Source organism: Dama dama, chromosome 9 (assembly GCF_033118175.1).
Source record: "Dama dama isolate Ldn47 chromosome 9, ASM3311817v1, whole genome shotgun sequence".
Taxonomy (NCBI): domain Eukaryota; kingdom Metazoa; phylum Chordata; class Mammalia; order Artiodactyla; family Cervidae; genus Dama; species Dama dama.
The window spans coordinates 46,060,088-46,085,102 of record NC_083689.1 but is presented as its reverse complement, the minus strand read 5'-3'; the positions used below and the strand labels follow the sequence as shown (position 1 = coordinate 46,085,102).

At 58.5% G+C, this 25,015-nt stretch overlaps 1 protein-coding gene across 3 annotated transcripts; it reads right to left on the bottom strand.

Moving 5' to 3' along the window:
- Positions 1 to 29: 29 nt before the first annotated feature.
- On the bottom strand, positions 30 to 24,463 carry PALM (paralemmin). Of its 3 annotated transcripts, none has more exons than XM_061151167.1 (9): positions 24,340 to 24,463; positions 13,897 to 13,948; positions 13,309 to 13,389; positions 12,974 to 13,104; positions 11,363 to 11,504; positions 9,834 to 9,855; positions 8,171 to 8,230; positions 5,671 to 5,802; positions 30 to 2,112 (listed from the first exon to the last, which is right to left on the bottom strand). In XM_061151167.1, the coding sequence occupies exons 1-9, from the start codon at positions 24,342 to 24,344 to the stop codon at positions 1,583 to 1,585; spliced, it is 1,155 nt and encodes a 384-aa protein (XP_061007150.1). In that variant the 5' UTR covers positions 24,345 to 24,463; the 3' UTR covers positions 30 to 1,582. The 3 variants fall into 3 exon arrangements, with proteins under 3 accessions (XP_061007150.1, XP_061007149.1, XP_061007151.1); XM_061151166.1 differs by lacking the exon at positions 24,340 to 24,463 and adding an exon at positions 15,502 to 15,560; XM_061151168.1 differs by lacking the exons at positions 5,671 to 5,802; positions 24,340 to 24,463 and adding an exon at positions 15,502 to 15,560.
- Positions 24,464 to 25,015: the final 552 nt, after the last annotated feature.

Sequence of the window (25,015 nt, the reverse complement as noted above, 5' to 3'; positions counted from 1 at the left end):
ACCCTCCCCGCCCAGGTGAAACTCAAGAATTCCAGCCCCAGGGCTGTTCACACTGTTTATTTGCTTCTCTGGGAAAGTCAAGAACATGGGGCCTTGTCACACATTGAAAGCATAGGGGGGCAGCAAGGGCACTTTAGCGGAGGCTCACGGCTCGAGGACTCAGGTGAACTCGAGGAGGAAGGGGGGTCCCACGGCCACTGCTCAGGTCACCTCAGAGAGGACCTCTCATCCCAGCCACCCAGGGGCAGAGCTGAGACGGGGACCCAGGCTGCCGTCCAGAGCGGGCCCTGCACCCACCCTGCTGAGGTGGGGAGGGGCCTGGGCCCTGGGCACCAGGCTGCAGGCCCCTAGGGGAGGGGCCAAGGTGGGGCCTGGTCATCCGCAGCCCACACACGAGAGGGCCTGTGAGCATGTGCACAAATGTGCCTCTGGGGACGAGTGTGGCTGCAACCAAGGAGATGTGTCTGTACATCTTGGTGTCAGCTACCCCCAGGAGGGGAGCCCCCTGCCTCTCACCCCTTCCAGTGAGGGGGAGGCAGGTGCACATCAGGCTGGGCAGCAAATGGAGGTCTCCAGCTGCAATCCAGGGGAAGCTCCCTGTCCCAGGTGAGCGGGGTGCCCTCCTCCACTGCCCAGAATGCGCCAAGCCCAGCAGAGCTGGCGGTGGGCCCAATCTCTGTGGCATGGTAGGGGAGACCCGGGACCCTGGTCCAAGCAGGCTGGAGAAGGGGCCAGGGGCAGTCCCCTAGGGTCCCCAAATTAGCACCAGGAGGATGGGGGGCCCAGTGGGAGTGGGAGCTCAGGATGGGGCTTGCATGGCCCTGCCTTGTGTGGGATGCATCTCAAAGACCCCTGGCCCAGCCCGGCCAGAAGACAGCACAGGGGTCACACCCTGCCTGAGTGCGGGGGCATGGCCCCAGGGTGCCCCCTTCCCATGTTCCATCGCCCACTGGCTGTGCTCAAAGAGAGCACTGAGGGGAGGGGCGCATTGGCTGGGCATGTCCAGAGGGGCTCATGTTCATTCCAAGACCTCGAGCCGGGGCTCCCTGGAGAGGCACAGCCTCACCTCAGTTGCCCGAGATCCTGACCAGGTGCCTTGGCCTGGGAACCCTGACACAGAGGCTGAGCGGGGACAGGGCAGGCTCCCAGGACCCCTGGCTCCCAGGGTCCCTCTCCTGGGGGGTTGTCCCCTCAGGGACCTCATTGGAGCGGGCAGGAAGGCACAGGCAGGAGGCCCAGAGGGAGGTGGGCTGGCGTGGGGCCGCGTTGAGGCCCTGGGTCACACCGGCCAGGAGCTGCCGCGACATGGGGGCCCCTCGTTTCAGGAGAAGCGGGTGTGTCCGTGTCTCTCCTACCAGGCGTGGGTGCACGGCTCAGTGGTTTAGGGTGTGTGGGGGGTGGTGATGGGATGGGGGACCCCTGTCCCTCTCTTTCCAGTGAAAGAAAACTCAGAAGGAACACGTGACGACACGGCAGGTCCAGGGCCCGTGACTGCGGGTGGAGGGTGGGCAGGCGCCGGGAGGGCCGGGCTGTGGGTGTCTGGTACAGAGGGCAGGGCCAGGGTCTGGGGGGGCCGGGCGGGTCACATGATGGAGCAGCATTTACAGCGCTGCTTCTTCATGTCGAGGTCCTGGGGCTCGGCGGCGGGGGCCTCAGGCCCCACCTGGTTCTCTTCCCTGGAGCCCTCAGTGGCGGGGGGCTCAGCCGCACTGCCGTTGGGCGGGGCAGGCTCCTTGGGCTCAGCTGCATCCTCGATGACCACCAGCTCTGCTGTGATGGTGTCCTGCAAACCCAGCACCTTCTGGGTCTCGGCCTCATCCTCCACGTTCTGGTAGCCCATGAAGATCATGGTGACTGGGGGCTCCTGGCCGGGCTGGATGCCGGGCGGGCCCGAGGTGGCCTCCCCAGGCTGGGCCTGAACACCAGTGATCTCCCGCCTGGACGGTGTGGTCCGGACAGCCTCTTCTGATGGCCCCCGGGTTTCCACTGCCCCAACCACTGACCCTGCCTCGCTCAGTGTGACCTCGTCCGCCTTGTGGATGAGTTCGTCCACCTCTGAGGAACTCAGCGGGTGAATCCCATTCTCTGCCGTGCCGTCCATGGCGTGGACCACTGGCATGGGGGGAGAGAGAGAGTGTGAGCTGGTTCCCAGCCCGGAGGGAGGGCCTGGCAAGGTTGAGAGCCACCTCTAGGCTAAAGGGGAATCATAAACTAAATTACACCTTTAGAACTGACTGACAAGTAAAGTCCCAATTGGGATCAGTGTGCACGGCCAAGTTGGCACACAGAGGAAAATGTGTAGACACAAGAGCATGTGTTAGAAAACAAGAAAGAATAAATGAATTTGGATTTTATTGCCCTGCAGTTTGAAGCATTTCCATATTTCCCAGCCAACTTGCTCCCAGGCCATCACTTTTCAAAGTAGGTCTATTATTTTTTCCATTGCAAAGATGGTGAAAATGGAGTTCAAAAAAGTTAAGTAACAAGTAACTGGTCCAAGGTCACACAGCTGGCTGGGGCTGATCCTGCTCTTTCTCCCATTCTAGGTGTATTTCCCTTCATGAGGATTTGCAGGAAGTCTGATTTCATGTGGATGATCTTAAACAAAAATTTAGTCCATTCACCCATCTTTCTTGTTTTCTCATCAATGCCCTTGAAGGCTATACATTTTCCTCTGAGTTGTGTTTTGGCTGCAGCTCATGGATTACATTAGGTCATTCTGTTTCAAGTGTAAATGTCTTGTCATTTCCATTTTGATTCACTGTCTCTTTAAGCCAAAATTTATTTAGAAGAGTGTTTCAAACCTGGGAAAGAGGGGAACTGTGGTCCAGGAACACAGCATGTAAGATATAACATTGGGACAAGACATAGTCACTTTCTAAAATGCTCCACCTGTGTTTGACAAGAATGTGCATCTTTCATTGGGCATCGTTTTATATGCACAATCAAGTTTGTTAAGCATATTTTCCAGATCTTTCCAGCTTTAATAATTCGTGTCTTTCTGATGGGTCAGTTTCTAACTGTGTTACAATCTCTAAGACCGGATGTCAGCACCTGGGAGGAGTCCCCGCTGTGGTCTGACACCAGCCCTGGATCACAGCCCTTCTAGAAACACAGCTACCCAGCTGCTTAGGGTGGAGGGAGGGACACACTGAGTGCCCTAGGAACTCGCCTCCTCTGTGGCCAAGGGTCAGGGTTGGCCAGCATCTGGCTTCCAGCCAGTATCTGGCTTCTGGCCAGAAGGAAAGTGCTTTCCACTCTCGGTTTCCAAACTCCTGAGGAGGGGCATCCATGATTCAAGGCCTTGCAGTGACTCTGGGCTGGAGGCCCAGAGGGTGGGGTGTATCCAGGCCATGCAGAACCAAGCTAGGTATTTCCCACTGGCCACTGCTCCAAGGTAGGAACCTGAGCCCTTGGCTGCCATGGAAATGGATCACCTTCCCATTGCTAAGCAACCAGAGTCCAGTCTGGCGGGTCTTGAGTCCCCAGGGGCCAGGCCAGGCTGGGGCCCGTGGCCAAGGTAAGGACCTTCCATGAGCACAGACATCTGTGCCCCTTGGCCTTGTGTGGCCATCCTGTGTCCAGGAAATAGAGCAGCTGGGACATGCCTAGAACCACACAGCTGGTGAGAACTGGAGCCAGGATTCCACTTGGGTCAAAGATTCCCAAGTACAGCAGAGCTGGGTTGTGACAGGACTCCTTTAATAACATCCTGGATGTCCCAGAAGCCTGAACCTCTAAGAATAGGAGGCTTTGGGAATCAAAACTACAATGAGATACCACTTCACACCCACTTAGGATGGCAATTATAATTTAAAATGGTCGATAATAAGGGTTGTTGAGGATGTGGAGAAACTGTAACCCTAATGCACTGCTGGTGGAAAAATAAAATGGTAATGCCACTGTGGAAAACACCTCAGCAGTTCTTCAAATAGTTCAACAGAATTCCCACATGATCTAGCAATTCCACGCCTAGGCATTACCCAAGAGAAATGAAAACATACACCCACACAAAACCTTGTATAGCATAAAACCAAAGGGTGGAAACATCCCAAATATCCATGAACTGATGACTAGATAAACAAAACATGGTCCATCCATACTCTGAACTATTACTCAGCCATAAAATATAAACATGGATGAACCTTGAAAACATGATGCTCAGTGAGAGAAGCCAGACACAAAAGATCACACCATATATCATTCCATTGATGGGAAACGTCCAGAACAGGCCAGTCCACTGAGAAAGTGGGTTCGTGGTTGCCATGGTGGGGTGGGGAGGGATGGGGTTTCCATTTGAGGAACAGAATGTTCTAGAATCAGGTACTGAGGGCATACAACATGGAGAGTTCTCACTGGGCTGTGCATGGAATTTATGTGTGTCCTGAATCTCTGTCTCCAAATTCCATCTTCTCCTGAGGGCAGCACTTACCAGACACGCTAATGGACCCTGGGGCTGAGCTGTGCTAATTTTATGCCTAACTCAAGGGATCAGTTCTGGGGACCTCAGATCCTGAAGAAAGCAAATGCTTACCTGGACTCCAAATGTACTGTTAATTTTTTTTCTTTTGCTGCCCATGGCTTGTGGGGAGCACCTGGGTACCTGGGGATATCCGACCTGCCTCACCCCACCCTCAGTATGTGGGGATCTTAGTTCCCCAACCAGGGATTGAATGCAGGCCCTCCGCAGTAAAAGCACAGAGTCCTAACCACTGAGCCACCAGGGAAGTTCCTTAAAGGTTTCTTAAAATACTGTCTTTAGGAAAGTATGTTTTCTTCTTTTTCTGGTATCACAGCAAATGTTGCCCCAAACATCCTCTCCACAGGCAGGACATGCCAAAAATGAACAAAAGTTTAAATGCCAAGACCATTATAAGATGGTTGTCTAAACACTGATGGATCTCACAGTTTAAAGGAAAGTTTTCCTTAGATTTTTTAAAAAGAAAGTGAATTTTACATTCTGTGAATTATATGGGGGTGGGGGGAAGGGACTTTGGAGCTTTCGCCCAAGGCTGCCCTCCCCTCCCATTTCCAGCTGCTCCCTTCCCAGCTGCCAGAGAGCACCCTAAAAACTAAACCAGGTCTCAGCTCCACAGCCTCTCCAACAACCCCCTCCCCCGACGACCCTGCCAAAGCTCCCCATCCCCCACCCCCTCACGCTGCATTAGCTCCACGGGCTCCCCGACAACCCCCAGGCTGTGAACCAAATCCCACCCCAGGGCCTTTGCACGGGCTATGTGCGCACCAGATACCCTCTGTGCTTACCTTCTCTGTCCCTCCCCACCCTGCTGGACCTTCCTCTGGCCCCCTCTGAATCTCTATGGGGGGGGCGTCTGTAGCCTTTATCACAACAGTAATTATTTAAATGAATTATCTGCGAGGATATTTGAGCAGAATTTGAGCAAACTCCAGGAGATGGTGAAGGACAGGGAAGCCGGGCATGCTGCAGTTCATGGGTTCGCAGAGTCCGACACAACTGAGCGACTGAACATCTGTGAGGTGGGGGTTGGAGAGCTCAGCCCGCTGGCGCGAGAGCACCCAGGATGGAGCAGACCTCAGAGGTCGGCTCCCCAGCCCATCCCGGCGCTGGCCACGCCTCCAGACGGTTCCGGGATGGAGGGAGGGCTGGCCGCGGGGCGGCGCTGGCGGGGCGGGGGGAGGGGCGCGTACCTTTGGTCTCGTCCTCGTAGACCTTGATGCCCTGAGGGAGGAGCTCCCGGGGGAGCACGGTGGTGCTGGACAGCACCCGGGTCTCCCCCGTCACCTTGTCCTTCTCCACTGTGATCTCCACCGAGTACATGGCTGGCACGAGAGGCACGGGTCAAGCCGCCGCCCACCTGCCCATGTGCCCCACGCCGGGCTGCAGCCAAGCCAGGGAGGGGAGGCGGCAGCGCAGAGCCAAGCAGCAGGTGCCCTGGTGTGCCCTCGACGCGGCCCTCCTCCCAGCTCAGTATCCCTCCCTGGCTTCCCAGCGCCCACGGGCGTGGGGTCTGAATTCCTGGGCCACTCCGACCGCCCGGCCTTGACTGCAAAGCCTGGATCAGTTCCAAGCAGGTGGGGGCGTGCCTGGCCCAATCTAGAAGGGATTCAAACCCAAGTGAGCAAGCCTGTGCCCCACAGCGTCCTGGACGCTCCTCCTCTGCACTGCTCTTGTAAGGCCACTACTGACTCATCCCTTCACCGTGGAGAGGGGATGGTCCCCCGGAAGTGTATGGAGCTACGACCCCTGAAGATTACATTCAACGGCCAGCATCTGTCCCTGTTCTGCAGACAGGTTGTCACACACACCACACGGAGAGGAGACGCCTCCTGGCAGTGAGGCCCCCAAGCCCCCAGCCCTCCTCCCTCCACGGAGGGCCCCACATCACCACGCCCAAGACCACGCCCCGACCTGCCCCTCCTGGGTCTTCTCATTTCTCACATGGACACCTTTGTTCTCCCTCCTCTCTAATCGACTCTACTATTTCCCCCATGCCCCAATCTGTCCATCTGCAAATTCCAAGGTGCTGCCTTCAAGACTCCCAGAACCCACCCACTGCTCGTCCTCTACAGCCCCTGGTTGGGGGGAGTTGCATCCACCCGCACTATCCCTCAACCCCCTTCACCCCATCCTCACACCATCCCGCAGCCCGACCCTCATCTCCTGAGTCCCCCACAGCATCCCCTACCATGCCCCACCATGTCCCCCTTCATCTCTTTCCTCCATCTCTCACCATCCCACTCATCATCCCCACCCCCACAATACCCCCATCCTCCACCGTTTCCTCTCACCTTCCCCCCACCCCCTGTACCCCCATCATCAACCCTCCGGGGACCCCCGCAATCAGCTCTGCCCACAACCTGTTCTCCCTAGAGCCGCCAGAGGGTGCCTGTGAGTTGCGAGCAGGCACACCCCTGCTCTATCCACCTCCAGCTCTCTGCACCCCCACACCCAGCATGGGCCGCCCCATCCCTTCCTCACCCTCACCTTCTGCCCCTCCCCCTCGCTCATTCCACTCCGACCAGCACACGGCCCCTGCCACCCACCGGTGCCCACAGTCCAGACGTGGTCCAGACTTGACCTTTGCACTGGCAGTGCCCCTCCGTCTCCATGCCTTGCTACCTCACTTCCTTTATCCTTGCTCAGATGTCACCTCCTAAGATAGACCTCCCCGAGCCCTGTGATTCAAATTGTGCCACTTTCCAGCTCCCTATGTTCTGCCTTGACCCGCATCAGAACATCTGCTGTCTGGGCTGCGACCCTCTTACCAGGCTCATGGCAGGTGCTGAGCTAGCACTTGGAGACTGAATGAATGAATGAAGAATGCTAGGTATCACCACATCCCTATGCAGCCTAACACCCCACCATCAGACATACAGTTGGGCAGGTTGTGCATTGCTCAAGGTCACCAGCTGAGGGCATGTAGCTTTGTAGCTTTCTGCCCACTTCTCTGACACTGAGGCCCTGAGGGTGCCCCCTCCTTCTCCAGGCTTCCCCTGCCACCCTCTCCTTCCCCTGAGTGTCATTACATCCTGGTCTTCACTCCCATCTCTGGTTTTGTGCCTCCAAACTTACTGTAATATCAGCAGGCACAAGGTTCTGCTATTTGTCATGACTTCAGTCACTCTCAGGATTAGATTTGTGCCAGACTCTGGGCACAAGGTCACTACAATCCTCACCACCACCAGGTTGCAACCGTCAAGTGATCAAGCAGGGATTTGAACCCAACCTTATTGAGCACTGAGCACTAATCCCAATTCTGCCCTGCTTGGTTACCTCCAGGAATGGGGTGCTCACTCCCTCCCCCCAAAGAAGGTGAAGGAGGGAAAGTTTGCAGCGAGTGTGTGAGCCTGTGCCCACCCCCGCCAGGACCCAGAGCAAGTGGCAATGTTAGGGAGATAGAAGCCGGGAGGGGCATCAGGTTAGAGCCGCCATGCTAGGGGGCCCGTCTTCTCGGGGAAGCTGGGCTGGCTTGTGACGGGTGTGCCAAAGCGGAGGGGGCACCCGGCCCCACCCAGGCTCAGAGCTGCGGCCTTGGTCCAGCCGCTCCCCACTAAAACCACAGACCACACCCGGTGATGCTGACGGTTGCATCTGCACCGGGCCTGGCCCCCCAACCCAGCCACCCCAGGGCCAACACTCAGCCCAGGACAGCAGCTGGACATGGACCCCAACCTGGGGCCAACCCACCTGCCTTCATCATGGTGGAGCCGTCGACTGTCCTCAGAGGGGTGTTGGAGATTTGCTTCTCTGCTCACGATGGTGGGGGAGAGCAAAGAGTGAAGAGAGATGGATTCAGAGGGGAGATCACATAGGCCCCCCCCCAAGATGTGGGACTTCACCCAGACACATGGACACCTTCCAGGCACCTGGACACCGCCCAGACACTTAGACCACCCTCCCACACACTCACCCAGACACCTGGACCCTCTCCCTAACGCATGCATGCACCTGGATCCCTCCATATACGTGTGCATGCCCTGAACACCCAGACACACATGGAATCACTCCCCGCAAAAACAAAACACACTGCAGTCCCATAGTCTATGACCCATCTCTTGGTCCAAATGATTTTCACAAAATCCCTGAGTGGCCTGCATGGATTTTTTTTTTAATTATTAATTTTTAATTCCACAGTAAGATGAAGAGACAGACTCTCCTCATGAATAATTAACTCCTGAAAAATCAGGCCAGAGACACTTTTTTTTTTTTTTTTCAGGCCAGAGACACTTCTGACCATACCTCCAGTCCTGGCTGGTGGCGCTCCTTCCAGGCTCTACACACAGAAATAGACATGCTGAATATATATTTTAAAATATAACCTTGTGTTAAGGAAATTTTAACATAGCTAATAAACCATTATAGCTAACGGTACATATTGAAGTGTCATGTGTACACGTGAAGTATTTGTAAATGTGTACATCACATACCTGTAATAAATTTGTAGGTGGGGGCTAAAATCTCTCCCAGAATTCAAACTCGGCTTTTTTCTTTGTTTCCTGGATGTCAGTCTTCCACATCTCTGTGTGTGGAGGACCCTTGTCCTTTTATTTTTTTATGGCCATGCCACATGGTTTGCAGGATCTTAGTTCCCTGACCAGGGACGGAACCCGGGCTCCAGCAGCAGAAGCACCAAGTTCTAACCACTGGACCACCAGGGGAACTCCTCTTTGTCCTTTTAAGTGGTACACAAACTCCAGGACGGCCAGGATCTTGATTTCTCATCCTCACTGACCCCATTCACAGATGGGAAAACTGAGGCCCCCACCTGCCCTGGAGCCCAGAGCAAGTGGGCATGGAACCAGGGCTGGGCCGGCCAAGGTCAGGCACTCCAGGTGGACAGTATGAACCCACAATGGGGCTAAGACCTCAGGCAGAAATGCCCCTGCGAACCCTGCTTCCTCATCTGTAATGCAGGTGCTGCATCAGTCCACCCAGGGAGCTTGTGAAAATTCGACGAAATGATGTTGAGGGGCCCTGGGCCCAGCTCAGAGTCTGGGTTCGCTGAGGGCAATGACACTGAGAGCCACTAAGCTATTTTATTATCACTTTTTAGCAACAATAACACCTTAAAGGGGCTTCCCTGGAAAGAACCCGTCTGCCAATGCAGGAGACGTGGATTCGATTCCTGGATCGGGAAGATGCCCTGGAGAAGGAAATGGCAACTCATTCCAGTATTCTTGCCTGGAAAATCCCATGGACAGAGGAGCCTGGCAGGCTACAGTCCATGAGGCCGCAAGAGTCGCACACGACTAACCACCACCACCTTAAAGGCACCCTTCCCCTGTCGGCCATCTCCTGTCTGGCCACCAGAGGGCGCCGGGGCCCTGCCCGCCCCTTCCCTAAGACGTACCTTTGGGCGTGCCCACCGGGGTCTGCAAGAAAGAAAGGGGAGGGGTCAGGGGTGTTGGCGCCCCCTTCCGCCGCCCAAGGTCCCACCGGCCGAGGCCCAAGCCTGAGGGGGGCGTGGTTCAGCGGCGACCCCATCGGAGGGGGCCGGCTTCTTCTGGACCCATCCCCCACCCCGCCCTAGCCTGTGACAGCCAGAAACGCTCCTGCCTGCTCAGAAGCTTCCTGGGGCTCGCAATGCTCCCAGAACAAAGTCCAACCCTTCCTGATGACCCCCCGGGGCCTCTTCCGCCTCTTCCCACCCCTGGCCGGCTTCCCTGGCCTCCTGGCTCTTCCGTGAGCCACCTCCCTCCACTTGGAAGGCCCTTCCCGGATTTCCGCTTGGCTGGCTGCTTGCTCAGCCCCCATGACCACCCGACCTAAAGGTGACTCCCTGTCCCCATCCAGGGTTATCCCTCAGGTTACCATGTCATTTACCGGGTCAGGAGATGGGCCAGGAGGCAGGTATCATGAGGGGAGAGGCCATGCCAGCATTCAGCCTGTGCTCAATCAACCTCACTGAAAGCCACCCTCAACTTGAAGCCGGGCCTGGAGAACTCTTACCCAGTCTTCAAAACCCATCTCCTCCAGGAAGCCTGCCCAGCCCGCCCATGAAACAGACACCTCACTGGAGACTCCACAGTGCCCTAAGCTTCCCCACGATAGGTCCTTACACCTTCCTGTGTTTGCAGCTGATTGATACATACACATCTGCCCACTTAAAAACAGCTCAAGAAAGCCAATGTCTGGGTCTACATCCTCCGGTTCTGCCCCAACCAAGCCTTGGCAAGCAGTGAGGGCGGGTGTGTCGGCTCCAGACTGAAACTATCATAGGAGCAGCAGGACACACAGCAGGGATGTTCCCTGGGCTGCAGCTCACCGGGGTGGGGGAAACAAGGCTAGGTCAGGGGAGAGGAGGCGTGCCCCACAGGCCCCTTGAGTCCTAAAGACAACAAGGGTTGTCGGGAGACTCCTGAATTTGCGTTAACATGCTGCGGTAACCACAAACTTAGGGTCTCGTTTCACCTGAGCCTGGCATACACATCACAGCCCAGAATTAACAGCTGAGCCTAGTAAAGACTACTCTGCTGTGTGGCCTTGAGCCAGTCTTTCAACCTCTCTGGGCCGCAGTCTTTTTCATCAAATGGGGATGCGGCTTCACCTGAAACGGCTAAATGCAGATAGACAGGTGATGCCCATTGTGCTGGTGAACCTAGGAAGGATGACAAGCAGGTGGTCTTCAGGGAAGACTCTCTACCCATGAAGCGCTCGTTTTTCACTGATTCACTAAACACCCGTGATGCCCCTGTCTGGCAGGGAAACTAAGGCCCTGGAAGGCCAAGCAAGGCGTGCAGGCGACGCAGCTGGGATGTGGCCGGGCTGGGATGTGGATGTGCACGCATTTGGGATGTGGGGCGCCCCCAGCCACAGCCCCGGAGGCAGTGGGTGCTTCTGGACCTGGGCCAGCAGGGTGGCGCCCCGGGAACCTCTTACCTGCTGAGCGTTGGGCATGGCCTCTGCTCTCTGGTCTTCCGGGGCGGGGCGCGGGGCGGGGCTCGGGGTAGCCACGCTCCCCCTGGCGGCGGCGGTGGGCAGCGCATCCGTGTTCTCCAGCTCCTCGATCTCCTGCTCCAGCCTGGGGAGTGTGCACGAGGTGACCACCCTGCCGGACACTTCTGGAGCCCGGCACCGCCAGGCGCGTCCAGGAGGGCTTTCTTGACTCGCGTGTTTCCTAACGACCCTGCGAGGTGGTCTCCTTCGCGCTCCCGGCAGGGAAATGGAGGTAAGTAAGCGGCAGAGCCGAGACCCAAACCCAGGCCGGCCGGTCCCCGGACCCCTGTGCCGCCCAAGTCACTGTTTACTCCTCTGTTCGCTTCCAACACACTCATCTTTTTCCACTCAAGTACATTTATTTTTACAGGAAGCTTTATCTCTCCAGGGAAACTGGAAAAACCATGTCACTTTCCAAGTTTTAGGAGATAATGGTGCTCATAAATGCAGTAAAAACAAAGCTGGCATATTCAATCCTGCCCCAGGCATCACCTGCCTACGCCTTTGGGGTGCAGGCACTCAGGACCCAGGAGATAGGAGATGTTTTCCTTGAAGACTCAGTACAGACTTGGGAGGTGGGTAGTCTACAGCCCCCTAACAAAGTGAGCCCAGCTCAGCAGACTGGACACAGCTGGGGTCAGCCTGGAGGTCTTCCCGGAGGAGGTGTCCAGGTGGCGACACTGATCAGGCAAAATGCAGGTGATGGAACCACCCGAGGAGCGTGTAGCCCTGAGGGGAAGAAAGCCAAGGCCCCCCGAAAGCCAGCCATACAGTGGGGCTTAAGGGATGCCCCCCTCGCCACCCCCTACCCAGGGCTGCACCCAGCAGGATGGATTGAGCAAAAGCCCACCTCATCCCCAAGGACTGGTAATTCCCACTGACCATCCTTCCCACCTGCAAGTGCCCCTTGGCCTGCTCAGTCCTGAGTGACCCTCCAGATCACGTCTCAGCCCCACCTCCTCTGGGCAGATGCTCCCAGGTTGGGGAACTGAGGCCTAGGGAGGGGACCCCAGCCAAGCTGCCCCCACTTTCTTCTAAACCAAATGCACCCAGACAGGATCCTGAGGTCCCCACGGGGCTGCAGGCCAGGGTGCCACAGCCAGCACATGCCTTTCAGGCCTCCCCTGGCCAGTGGACATTGGAATTTTGGCTGTCACTTCCCTCCGCCTGACCCTGCTGCCCTGGGAACTGAGCCTGGGCCTCCCGCCCGGCTGCCCGCCTGCTCGGAAACTCCTCGGTGCTTTTGTCCCAAGCCAGGGGGATGGTCACTTTCCCTGGCCTGCCCCCTCCCCCAGCTTCCTGCAGGCCTGCTGCGGTGCCTCCTGCCTCCTGCCTCCGAGGCTCCAGGAGTGCTGGGAAGACCAGCTGGGCTGGCGCCAGGAAGCCCCAGGGGAGACTGCATCTCCGTCCTCAGAGACCTGTCTTCAGAGACCTCCATGGCCCAGACCGCTCACCCCTCACCCCTGCGTGGCTGTGGGGTTGGGGGGAGGAGAGGTCAGGTGGGCAGCACCCACCCCCAGTCACTCCCCAGCCCTGAGGCTCACGGCCCCCCACCTGGAGATGGACTCCTCCAGGTGCCGCGCCTTCTGCTCGTCCTCCTGCATCTGTTTCCTCATGTCCTCATCCCCCTCCGAGGCCGAAGACGGCGTCCCCTCCAGCAGCCAGCGTTCCCGCAGCGCCTTGGACTGGGGCAGTGGTACCAAGGTCAAAGTCGGGGTCAGGGCTGGGGTCGGGGTCAGGTGAGGGTCTGAGTTGGGACTGGAATCAGGGTGGGGATCGTCTCAGCCCTCCTGATCCCTGCCCCTAAGTCCCAGATCCGGCCGAGGCAGGGGTCCCTGGATGCTGCCCCCCTTCTGCCCCCCTGCCCCCATCCGAAGTTCTACCCCGACCTTCAGGTGCTGCAGCTGCCTCCGGTCGTCCTCCAGCTGCCTGCGCCTGTTCTCGATCTCTGCCTGCCTCCGCCGCTTCTCCTGCAGACCCCGCACATGGTAAGGGCAGGCTGGGGCCTCGGAGACCCCACAGCTACCCAGACTTTACCCACATGGGTCCCGCTTGTTCTGTGAACAGCACCCACTTGGCCCACTGCACCCCCACCTGCACCCAGCCTGTCCCCCCACCCTCCCCCAGCTTGTCTCTTCACCAGGAAGGACTACCAGCCTCCCCCCCACTTCCCCCAGCCTTGCCACAAGGGCAAGTTCCTTCCACACGTCAGCCTTACCCCCCCGCCCCCAATGCAGGGGAGCTGCCCAGGGGCTCTGAGAAGCTTCTCAGCCGGAGTCCACATGCTGAAGACTAAGGGGCGCTCAACGTTTTAATTTTGTGGGGAGATGATAGCAAGCACTGAAGTGTCCCACACTGCACCTGGGATCTGAGTCCCTGAGCCCCAAGCTGGGTGTGGGGAGCACCTGAGACCCTGGGTCCCCCCCCCCAATCTCCCCCCCATGCCCACCCCATCCTTGGGACCTGGAATAACTCACTGCAATGGCCTGCAGTCGCTCCTGCTGGGATGGGGTCTCTGCCGCCAGGACCCTGGGAGGATAGAAAAGATCAAGTGGGGGGTTGACCCCTAACATTGCTTTCAGCAGATCCAGTTCGAATTCCCACCCTGTGTCTTCCTGCCAGGTGAGCCCGAGTTCCCTTCTGCCAAATGAGATTGTTCCACACCCCCCTCGTCCCCATGCAAGCTTATTCCTGCATTAATTCTCCCACAAACCCTCCTGCCACTCCTCAGGGCAGGGACAAGGGACAGGACAGGTGAGGTCCAGTTCAGACACCTAGGGAGGGCTTGGGAAGGGGAGGGCACTGAAGCTGGGCTCTGAAGGATGCATAGGAGTTCCCTGGGAATAGAAGCTTGGAGTAGAGGGTCTCTTCCAGACTGAGAGACTGATCAAGACAGCCCCTTCCTCAGCCTTCTCCAGCTCTGGGAGGGACACTTGGAGGAAGAGGGACCCTCCAGCTCCACCCCCCACCCCTTGGCTGCCAAGTCCTCGATGCTGTTCTGGGATTTCTGATGTCTCCCACACTGGCTGCCCCCGGAGTCTCCCAGGACCCCAACAGCTCAGAGAGAGCTGTGAGCCTCCCAAGAACACACAGCAAAAAAGTAGCAAAGCTTAAATCCAACCCCAGACTCTTTCCTCATCTCACCCATGTTTTGCTTGTTTCTTTCATTTTTTCATTTTTGCTGCACCATGAGGTTTGCAGGATCTTAGTTCCCCAGCCAAGAATTGAAGCCGGCCCTGGCAGTGACAGCACAGAGTCCTAACTACTGGGCTGCCAGGGAAGTCCCCCATCCATGTTTTCTGAGAGCCCACCCAGTGCAGTATTAGCCTTAAGCTGGTATGCAGTAGGAGTTAGATAAATGCCCGTGTTGCCAGATGCTCTTAAAGGGACAGGACTTCATGTTGTTGAGGATCTGGGGACTTCAGAGAGGGCACAGGACCTGGAAGATAGGTTATCCCTGCCCCTCCCCTTGATCCGCTGCATCCCCCTCCCTACCTGGGGTGGAGGGGGGAGGAGCTTTCAGAACCTGCCCCCTCCCTTCCAGGTCTCTCGTCTCTGGAAGCTGCACACAGTAGGTGCACAGTGAAATGGTCAGATGAATGATGCCCTGAACACCTCCTCCTCCTCAGGGTAACCTCGAGCTTCCAGCGGGTGGAGGGTCCTCAGCCTGAGTGGGGGGCTTCCAGACCATCTGCCTCAAACGCCTGATAAACCACAGGGCCACTCTGGGAGGGACTGACTGACGGGAGGCCTCATCTCATACGGGAGGGCCTGGCAGTGGGAGCCAGACCCCCTGACCTGTTCCACTCTCTCCCCTCCCCCCGCCATCTGCCCCGACCCCTTTATCTTCACAGGCACTGAAATTACAGACCATGCTTTGGGCCCCGCCCACCCCCAGCCTTGACTCAGGGCCCAGAGCGGAGGCCTCCACACTCTCTGCCCCTCTGGCCTTCATTTCCCCATTTGCACACCCCAGCTCTGGGCCCTCCTGCTATGTCACCCCCCAAACCGTTGTTTAGAAGGGAAACAGTCTGCCAGGTCTACCTCAAGCCAAGCCCCCATGTGCGTGCGTACACACACACCCCCTGTAGCTGCTCGGTGGACACGCATCCCGGGGCAGCAGTGCCTTGGTCATCCGCCTCACTCGGGTCTAGTTTCCTGGCCATGCTGAGACCTGTGAAGTCATCTGGCTCCCACGCCCCGGCCAGGTGACCCCACCCAGCCCCTCCCTTCCTGTGAGGCAGCACCTGCCCCCCCCCCCCCCCCCCCCCCGTGCCTCCCAGGGGCCCAGCACACCAGCCGCACCCCTGCAGCTTCCCCTTCTCCTTCCTCAGGGAGGCTGCATTCAGCTGGGTAGAGTTCAAGAAAGGTTTGGTCCAGCTGTCCAGCTCAGATGTCCTTCCTGAAAGGCCAGACCAGCAGGATTTCTGGGTCTGCCCCATCACCTCGTGTGATACAGACAGGGTGACATGCCATGCTCCCCAACATAGGTCCATCCCCTCAGTTCTTGCAAACCCCACACTCTCCAGCCCAGCCCAAGCCTCGACCATCACCTGCCACCTCCCTGAACCCTGACAGCCCACAACTAGAAGCTGCTTCTCAAAGTGACAATCCAAACCGATCATTCTCCTGCTCTCAAGTCCCCTGGCTCCCATCACCCCTTGAAAGCCCACTCCCTCTCCCCTGCCCTGGTACCTGACGTCTGCTCTCCACCAAGTTAATTCTTAGCTCAGGGCCTTTACACTTGATGTTCCCTCTGCCTGCTATGTTCTTCCCATAGCTGGAAACTGAGGCCCAGAGAGGGTGAGTCACTTGTCCAAAGTCACATAGCTACAAAGTGGCAGAGCTGGGATTCTAACACAGCTGCTCAGCCCCAGGCTGTACCACAGGCCTCCCCTTTTCCACACAGCTCTAGTTCAGCCTCCAGGGGCCCACCCAGGCAGGAGGCAGAATTGCACGAGGGGGGCATAGCCGCTGAGACCCCAGTGCAAACAGGGCCACAGAGGGCAAGCAGACCAAGCTGCCTAATACTGGGTCCCCACCCTGGGGAGGCGGGAAGGTGGCCATTGAGGCTGGACACAGGGACACAGAGATGGCTGTGAGGCCAGCTCGCCACGCTGGAGACAAGGCGGGCAGTGTCCTTACTGGGGCGGCCAGTCCCGGCAGGGCCAAGCCAGGGCAGGGGAAGTTCAGATGGGCACAGTAAGGAGAGGCGCCAGCCCAGGGAGAGAATTTCCATCTCTCCCCACCCATCTCCTGTCTCAGCCCCAAGGGCGCAGGCTGTGCGCCCCTCTCAGGTGCCCCTCCCCAGGCCTAGGGTCGCCTGAGCTGCCCCACCCTACCCAGCCCCTGGGCTCAGCCGCCGCGGGTGATGGATGGCGGGGCCCACGGGAGGCGGTCGCCCTGGCAACCGCGCCATCCCCATGGCAACGCAGAGGCCCGCTGGCGTTCAGGGGTGGGGCCGGCGCCGAGCATCTCCCACCCCCAGCCCAGGGCTGAGGGGCTGAGGGGCTGCCTGCCCGGGGCTTCGGGGGTTGCCTGCAGCGGGTGGGACCCTAATGGGTAACTGGGTCTGTCCCACCCCCGCGGCAGGAGGAGGGCTTCCAGGTCTGGTGATAGGGACGTCCACCCAGGGAAGGGCTTCTATCCGGGAAGGGTCTGAACCCGCCCTTGGCGCAAGGCAGCCAAGGTCAAGCCAAGATAAGGCCATAAATCCGAAAAACAAAACAAAACAAAACAGGAGGCTGGAACTCCCTAACAAATCAGGAATAGAATAGGAACCACGATCCGCGGGTGGGTCTCGGCCCCACTTTAGGAGAGGATAATGAGTCTGGGGGGAGCTAAGCGTCGGATCTCCCGAAGATCCTGTGAGGCACGTGGGATAATTATGGCCGTTTTATCAATGAAGGATCTAAATGGTGAAGTGAGATCTGCACCCAGACAGGGGGGCAGGCTCCGGGGCACAGGGAGCGCAGGGTCTCCCTGGCCTGGATGCGGTGGGGGTGGTCAGTGGGACGCCTGAGAAGCTCACTCGGGCTCAGTGAGTAAAGCAGAGGCCGGATCACAAAACGTTTGATTTACACACTGGGCGGAGAAGCTGATTTTGGGCGGAGGCTTTAGGGCAGCTGCCCCCCTCTGGCTGTGTGACCCGGGGCAAGTCAATTGCGTCTCTGAGCCTCCACTGGCTGCGCTGGGCTACGGGCCACAGCTTGCAGCTGCTGAGGAGGGACAAACCCTGGGCCAGGACGCCCACCGTCAGCGCGCGCAGGCGTCTGGTCCCCGCGCGATTATTTTTACGGAGCTTGGAGCAGATTCTGGGCTCCAGCGGCCTTGTGGGCGGCTCAGGACTCAGCGAGGGCGTCGGCTGCGAGCGCGTGAGATAATCGTGGTCCAGGAGATGAGCTAATGAGACCCGAACCCAGCAAGCCCGGCAGAGGCCTCAGCTATGCAGGCGCTTATTTTTCAAAGGTCCAGAGAGGTTACGCAACCGGCCCAAGGTCACCCAGGGGGCAGGAGGGTCCAGCGTGGGAGGTGGGAGGTGAGTGTAGGGGGTGGGGGTCACACTTGTCCTTCCAGAGCCCACGCCCGGCAGCTACAGCCAGAATGAGGGGGTCCCTGTCCAGACAGGCGTGGAGCCCAGCGCTGGAACATTCCTGTGCTAACTGAAAGGAAACAGCTGACAACGACCTTGGCCATGAGTGGTAGTGGGGGGAGGCAGAGTCACGCGGGGCGAGGGGTGGGGAGTGAGGGGAGCCCGTGGCCTCTCCCCATGTTGAGTGGGGGATGGAGTTGGGGAGGCTGGTTCCCAGCACCAGCCCTGGCCCCTCCTAAGGGCCAGCACCTTCCTCGCTATAGATCCACCCACAGTTCCCTCACCCCGAGCGAGCCTCAGCCTCTTAGCAGGCACTCAAGCCCCTGTGTTAGCCCCTCACCTTTCCCCTTTCCCTCCTTCACCTCCAGTCTCAATCAAGACATAGCTGCCTCTTTCAGGGAGCCTTCCTGGGTCTCTTCCCCTCATCAGGAAGGAATTCTTCTCGAAGCCCCTCAGCCCTCAGCACAGGTGAGCCCCTAGGACCACTGATGTCACTGGTGAGGTGGACAGCCCTTGAGGCATGGGCTTTCCAGAAGTTTCCAGGCAGAGAGACATCACCACCAAGGTGGAGACGGAGGTTGCAGCAGGCCACAGACCCAGGAAAGAAAAACTGTTGCCTATTAACCTGGGATAGGGGGCAGGGGAGCTGGACCCTGCCCAGGGCCCTCACAACAGAACAGGGCAGCAGGGCATGAATGCCTGCCCACCCTCAGGGCCGTGCCTCCTCTGGCTTCAGGCAAATGCCTCTGCAGAGACCAGCCCCACAGACCTGTATCCCTCCCCACCCCTCACTCCACTTCCAGCGCCTCAAAGCATTTCAGGTGCGATCCTACCTCAGGGCCTTTGCATGGACTGTGTCCAGGTCTGGGGCACCCCTGCCAGGTCTCCAAGGGGCTCATGACTCCTGGGGCCTGTCTTCAGATGTCACGTCCTTACTCTGGCCTCCTCTGACCCTAATTAACCCCAGCACCTCCAAACCCCACCCCCCAGCCCTTATCATGCAGAAAACCTAATGAATTTACTTATTTTGTTGATTTTTCCACAAGGACAGTAACTGTCTCTTTTTGTCCCTGCAACCCACTCCAGTACTCTTGCCTGGAAAATCCCATGGACGGAGGAGCCTGGTAGGCTACAGTCCATGGGGTCACAAAGAGTCGGACACGACTGAGTGACTTCCCTTTTACTTTTGTCCCCAGTATACAGCAGGCACTCAATAAATGTCTACTGGGTAAGCATGTGTGGTAGGGTCCTTCCATTTCCAAAGGAGGCCCCCACCTAAGGGCTCCCTACCCTTGTCACACTCCTGCCATGCCCCCCCACTCACCCCAGACCATCTGTCCTGTGATCACTTCTTTTTTTTTTTTTTTAAAGAAATTCACTGTCACATCTTAAATTCATCTAAAATAGTAACTGGGCTCCCCACATTCAAGAGAGGACAAAGAACAAGCCACAGCTGCCTCAGAAGTGACTTACAAATTAATACAAGAACAACCTAAATGCCCACCAACGGATGATGGATAAACACAAGGCGGTCCTTCCATACACGGGAGCATCACTCAGCCCTGAAAAGTGGTGAAGCCCTGACGCTCACTACCAGGTGGACGGACCCTGAGAACACGATGCTCAGTGAGAGAAGCAGACACAGAAGGACACACAGGGTGTGATTCCACTGATGGGAAACGTCCAGAACAGGCCGATCCACAGACAGGGGATTAGTGGTTGTCAGGGTTTGGGGGATGGGGTGGGGAATGAGTGCTGGTGGGAATGGGGTTTTGGGGGGTTGATGGAATGTTCTGGAATTAGAGGTGATGGCTGAACAACTCTGTGCATGTACTGAAAACCACTAAATGGACTCTATGTATGTACTGAAAACCACTGAGCCACTTTAAACAGGTGCATCGTGTGGTGTGTGAATGATCTCAAACAAGCTGGTAAGAATAAATATACACATAGATACAGCAGAGATGCTGATGGTCTCATCAAGGGCCATACTGGGGGGTGAGGCAGCCACCCCAGGGACATCATAAGGTCCTGCCAGCCCTGCTCTGAGGCTCTTCAGGATTAGCAGGATCTGAACACAACCTGACCTGGTCATCGCCTGCCCACTCCCTGACAGCTGTTACTAGAAGCCCCCGCCAAGCCTTGCTGGCCCCCCACCTGCGCCCCCACTCACCCAGGCTGGGCTCCCAGGCCTACACTCACTCTTGTCCTCACCTGTCTTCCCACCTCAGGGCCTGGGTCAGGCTTCTCCTCCCAATACCTGGCCCCATCCAGGCTGTCCCAGGGATGGTTCTGACTTGCCCTGAGTTCCTAGTTGAAACCCACAGGCAGGAGACAGAAACCACAGCCCAGATCTCCACTCTTCAACACCACAACCTCCACTCAGCCATCTCGTGCTCCACGGAAACCCTCTGAAGCATGGTCTTGATGCCCCCTAGCCTCCCAGCACATCCAGGGACTGGGCTGTCTCACCCTGACCAAGCCCCCATCTCCGTAGGCAGCTCTGACCATCACAGAGTTCTGAAGTCGGGTCCACACCCACCCAGACATGGGGTCCTGCCACTCCTGCCCCAGCTCCGGCATTTCTCCACCAGTTGCCCCCAATGGCCTGTCCAGGCTGAGTCCTGAGCTGCTTCTCCCTGCTCCCTGCTCTGGCCCCTTAGCCGCCAGAGCCTCTTTCTGGTGCCTAGGTCAGCACCTCTCTCCTCTTCTGCTCAGACACCACCCATGGCTCCCCATGGCTTCCCAGATGTGCACTGTAGGCCCAGGAGGACCTGGCCCCAAGAGCACAAACCAAAGAACGCTCTCTTCTCCCTACACTGTCCCACCTCTGGTCCTTTGCACAGACCAGTCTTTCCACCTGCTGCACCCTTCTGCCTGCCTGGGAAAACTTTTAAGTATCTTTTACAAAAAGGGTCCATAATATAACGGAGCAGGATAACTTTCCCACACCTCAAAGAAGACCCTCCACAGGCTCCCTAGGGCCCCTCTGATCCTGCACAGGGCTATAGTGGTTGGCAGGAAGTGTTTTTTAAATGACCAGATGAGAGACTTCCCTGGTGGTTTGGTGGTTAGAACTTGGTGCTTTCACTGCTAGGGCCCAGGTTAGATCCTTGGTAGGGAAACTATGATCTTGCAAGCCACATGGTGTGGCCAAAAACAAACCAATAAACAACCCCCAAAAAAGCAGATGCCAGGCTTCCTGGGTAGAAAAAGGATGGAGGCAGTAGGGTCTCAGACTGGGGGAAAGGTGATGCGATGTTTTTTTAAGAAAGTCAACTCGTTTTCCTGCATCAAAACCTGAAGCCTCTGAAGATGGGCCTCCCCATAGGGCTGGGACCACCCAGGATGCTCCATTCACCATATGAGAAAAGTGAGGTTCAGAGAAGGGGACAGCCTGACCAAGACCCCATGGTGGGTGAGGAAACCCTCTCCAAGTCAGCAGCCACAGAGGGTTCCCTGGCAGTGGATCAAGGGTAGATGGCCCCTGGGAGACCAGACCACAACAAAGGCCACCTCTGTGCACCCCAATCGGCCGACCAGGCTGAAAAACTGATGTCTGGATACCTAGAACCACCAGTCCACAGCCCCTGGACAAGAAGGTGCAAAGGCCCTTCCTCAGCCCCTCTCCTCAGCACCAGAAGGCCTAAGAGCAAATGCCAGCATCACCCTCTTCCGGCTGTGTGGCCTTGGGCGTGTCCAGTCACCTCTCTGTGCCTCAGTTTCCCCACCTCACAGGACCAAGTGTGTCCACGGGAACGAAGTATTCAGAAAGGGGCCCAGTACACAGCAAGCACTCAATAATTGTCAAGTAAATGTCACATCTGCACCTCTTAGGTCACTTTCCTGTCTTCCTGCCACCACCTCTAGGATTATCGTCATGTTCTTCCCTTCGAATCCACTCACTGTTTAAATCCAACCCCTTTGTTTTCAAAGGAAATGTTACCAAGGCTGAGAAAACCAGAAGCCAGTGCCAAAACCATCAGAGTAAAAACACTTAAAAAAAAGATACCATGAAAATAAAAACTCATTATTAAGTTCTATTATCACTAGATGCTGGTTCTGCTTCTCATTAGAGAGGGAGATCAGCATGTGCAGGAGCATTAAGGATGCAGTTCGCACCCAGTTGAGCCGATCTCCCTGAAACCAGGCCTCAGGATGAGAAGGGACCTGATGAGTCCTGACCCAACTGTGCTTTCCTGCCCCATACGGGGCCCGATCCTCATGCTCACCAGAGAGGATGTGGACATCTGAGATAGCTGCTCCCAGCTAAAGGGCCAGAGGAGCAGCCCCTCCCTTGGGGCCACCAGCAGACCCTCCCCATGGCAGGATGCACCCAGCTCCCTGTCCCCCAGTTCCCAGCCCCACGCTCATCCCACCTTTAGAGCACCACCCATCGCCCTCACTGGCTGGTAAGAATTCTCAAATTAGTGAAAATTTGTTTAATCCTTAAAATGATGAAAATCTGTCAAATACTAAATGTCTTTTTAAAAGAAAGTTTCCAGCATCACCATCTCTTGTGATGGCAGAATCCATGGAAACGAGGGAGGTGAACGATTGCGCCCTGGTGGGGGCTGTGCTCCCATGAAGAAGGACGGAGGGCCGGGCAGATGTTCATGTGGGGAGCAGATGGAGCCCCTCCCCACCCATCGTCAACTCCAGCGCTGGGGACTGGCTTCCTTGCACGGCTACTTGGGCAATTAAGGCCAAGTCCCGTCCCACACCTGCACCCAGAAAAACCAGGGATCCGCCTAATGGGGACACCCCGGCACCACATCTGACTGTGACCAAGAAGGCCTGGGGTCAGGGCGGCAAGCACCCAGGAGCCCTGTGTGCTGTGGCCCTGGGGCAGTGGCTGTCCGTCTCTGGGCCTCTGTAAACCCGCGGAGAATGAACAGGGTGGCGGGAAAGGAAACAATGGGGTCCATCCTGAATATCTCATCTCATTCCTCTGCTCTGGGTGGGCGTTTCCTCCGTCTTCACGCCTCCTCCCTCAGGCAGCCCCCTCCTCAAGGCCACACCCTGCCCAGAGCCTACTGTCTGGAGGCCCAGAGGCTCCCTTGGGCCCCTGGGAGCACCGCAGATAAACAAGTGAGGGGAGCGTAGCAAACAGGTCTGGGCCCCTGCTCCCCTGAGCCCCTGGCTGGGCTCCCGGGCCAGGCCGGGCCTTTGTCTGGGTTTTCAAAAGCAGAGGACATAGGGTGTCGCCTTGCCAGGAGGTGGGGGCAGGAGGCAGTGGCTCCCACCCAGCTGAGGGTGTGGTGGGTCACGGGTGAATCCCCCGGAGGAAAGTTGCAGGCTTGGAAAACACACCCAGTGGGAAGGGCCCAGGAGCCAGCCGGGTGGGCTGGCTGGACCTCCATGTCTGGGCCCCGGGGCAGGGTGGGGATCTGGCCCAGAGTGGGGCAGTCTCTGGCCCCTGCATAGGGCAGGGGGGCTGCAGGACACCAGACACCGCCTTCCCAGTCCCTGCCGATGTAAACACACCCCACAGCCTCCCTGCGTCCACCTGTGGGAGTAGGGGCGTGGGGGATGCCCTGACGCCAGGAACAGAGGACCCGCCCCGCAAATGACCAGGCACACACACGGCACCTGCTAGTGCAGGGACCGCCGCTGCCCCGCAGTCCTTCATCCAAGCCCCGGCACACAGCCCACTCACCTACTCCTACCCCGAAGCCCGGGCTAGCAGGCTCTCGGCTACATCATTAGGGGCCCCACCTCAGAGACACTTTCCCCAGGAAGGGAGGGGACCCAAGCTCCGCTGTTGGAAAGCACAGGGACCCCTGGGCTCACACACATGCCAGACCCGGAATCCTGGAGCAAAGCCCACTAGCAGCCGGGAAATCGGGCGGCTGGACCCCCGCCTTAGCAGGGGCTCCGGACAGCACTCGAGGCCCTTGGGGAGGGCAGCCAAGCGAGGGAGGACCGGCCGGTGCGCGTCCAGGGCACAGGGCGCAGCGAGCGCAGGCCAGGGCTGGGAAGCGAGCTCCAGGCCCGGCGGTGCAGTGAGGAGGGGTCGCCCCACCGCCCCAGAAGCAGGAGGGCCGCAGCCCGCCCGTGGCACGAGGGCGGAGGCACAGTGCGTCCCCTCCCCACACGCTCACGCGTCCCGGGCCGCCCCCAGCCGCCGCCGCCCGAGTCCTCGTGAGCCCGTGGGCCGCCGGGGCCGGGTCGAAGGGGGGGCCTGGGGCGGGCACGGTCCAGCCCGAGTCCCTCCCTGGCTGAGCGGGGGTCCCGGGAGTCCCTCGCCACCTCCCCGCCAGCGCTGTGGGGGCGAGAATCGGGGCCTCAGCCTCCCGGGCGCCCCAGGCGCGAGCGCGCTACTCACTCCATCTCCCCGCCGAGATCAGTGGGTCCGCGATGCCGGCGGCGGGGGCGCGCGGGGAGGGCCGGCGGGCTAAGGCCAGGCAGCCGGGGCTGCGCGGCGCGGGGGCGGCGGCACCGGCGCGGGCATCGCCCCGCGCGCGGCTGTTTATTGTCCGCGCGGTGGCGGGCGCGGGGGGTGGGCTGGGCGCGCGCGCCGCCGCCGCCGCGTTTCGCTCGCGCCCCCTCCCGCCGGCTCCTTGCCTCCCGCCGCCGCCCGCCTGCGCCTCCTGCCGGCCGCCGCCGCGCCCCGGCCACCGCGCGCCCTCCGGCCCTGTCAGCCCGAAGCTCTGGCCGCCCTGACCCATTCACTCCATCTCGGCGCGGGTCTGATTCTCGTGCCGAGCCGGTCCGGGCGCCGGCCGGGGACCCAGCTTGGCCGCCATCCATGCCTCCCCTCCCCGGCTCCCCGGCCAGAGGGGCGCGAATAGGGACAAATCGCTCGGGGAGGCCCGGGAGGCGCCTCCGAGAGTTCACGGTCCCGCTGTGGACGGAAGGTCCTGCCGACGGGCCGCGGAGTGTCTGGAGAAGAGCGTCCTGGTAGCGGGCGCGGCGAGCGCGCAAGGCCGGTGATAGGACCGAGCCGGGCCCGTGCGAGGAGGAAGCGATTGCTGGTCTTCTGAGCTCTGGCGGGGCTTTGG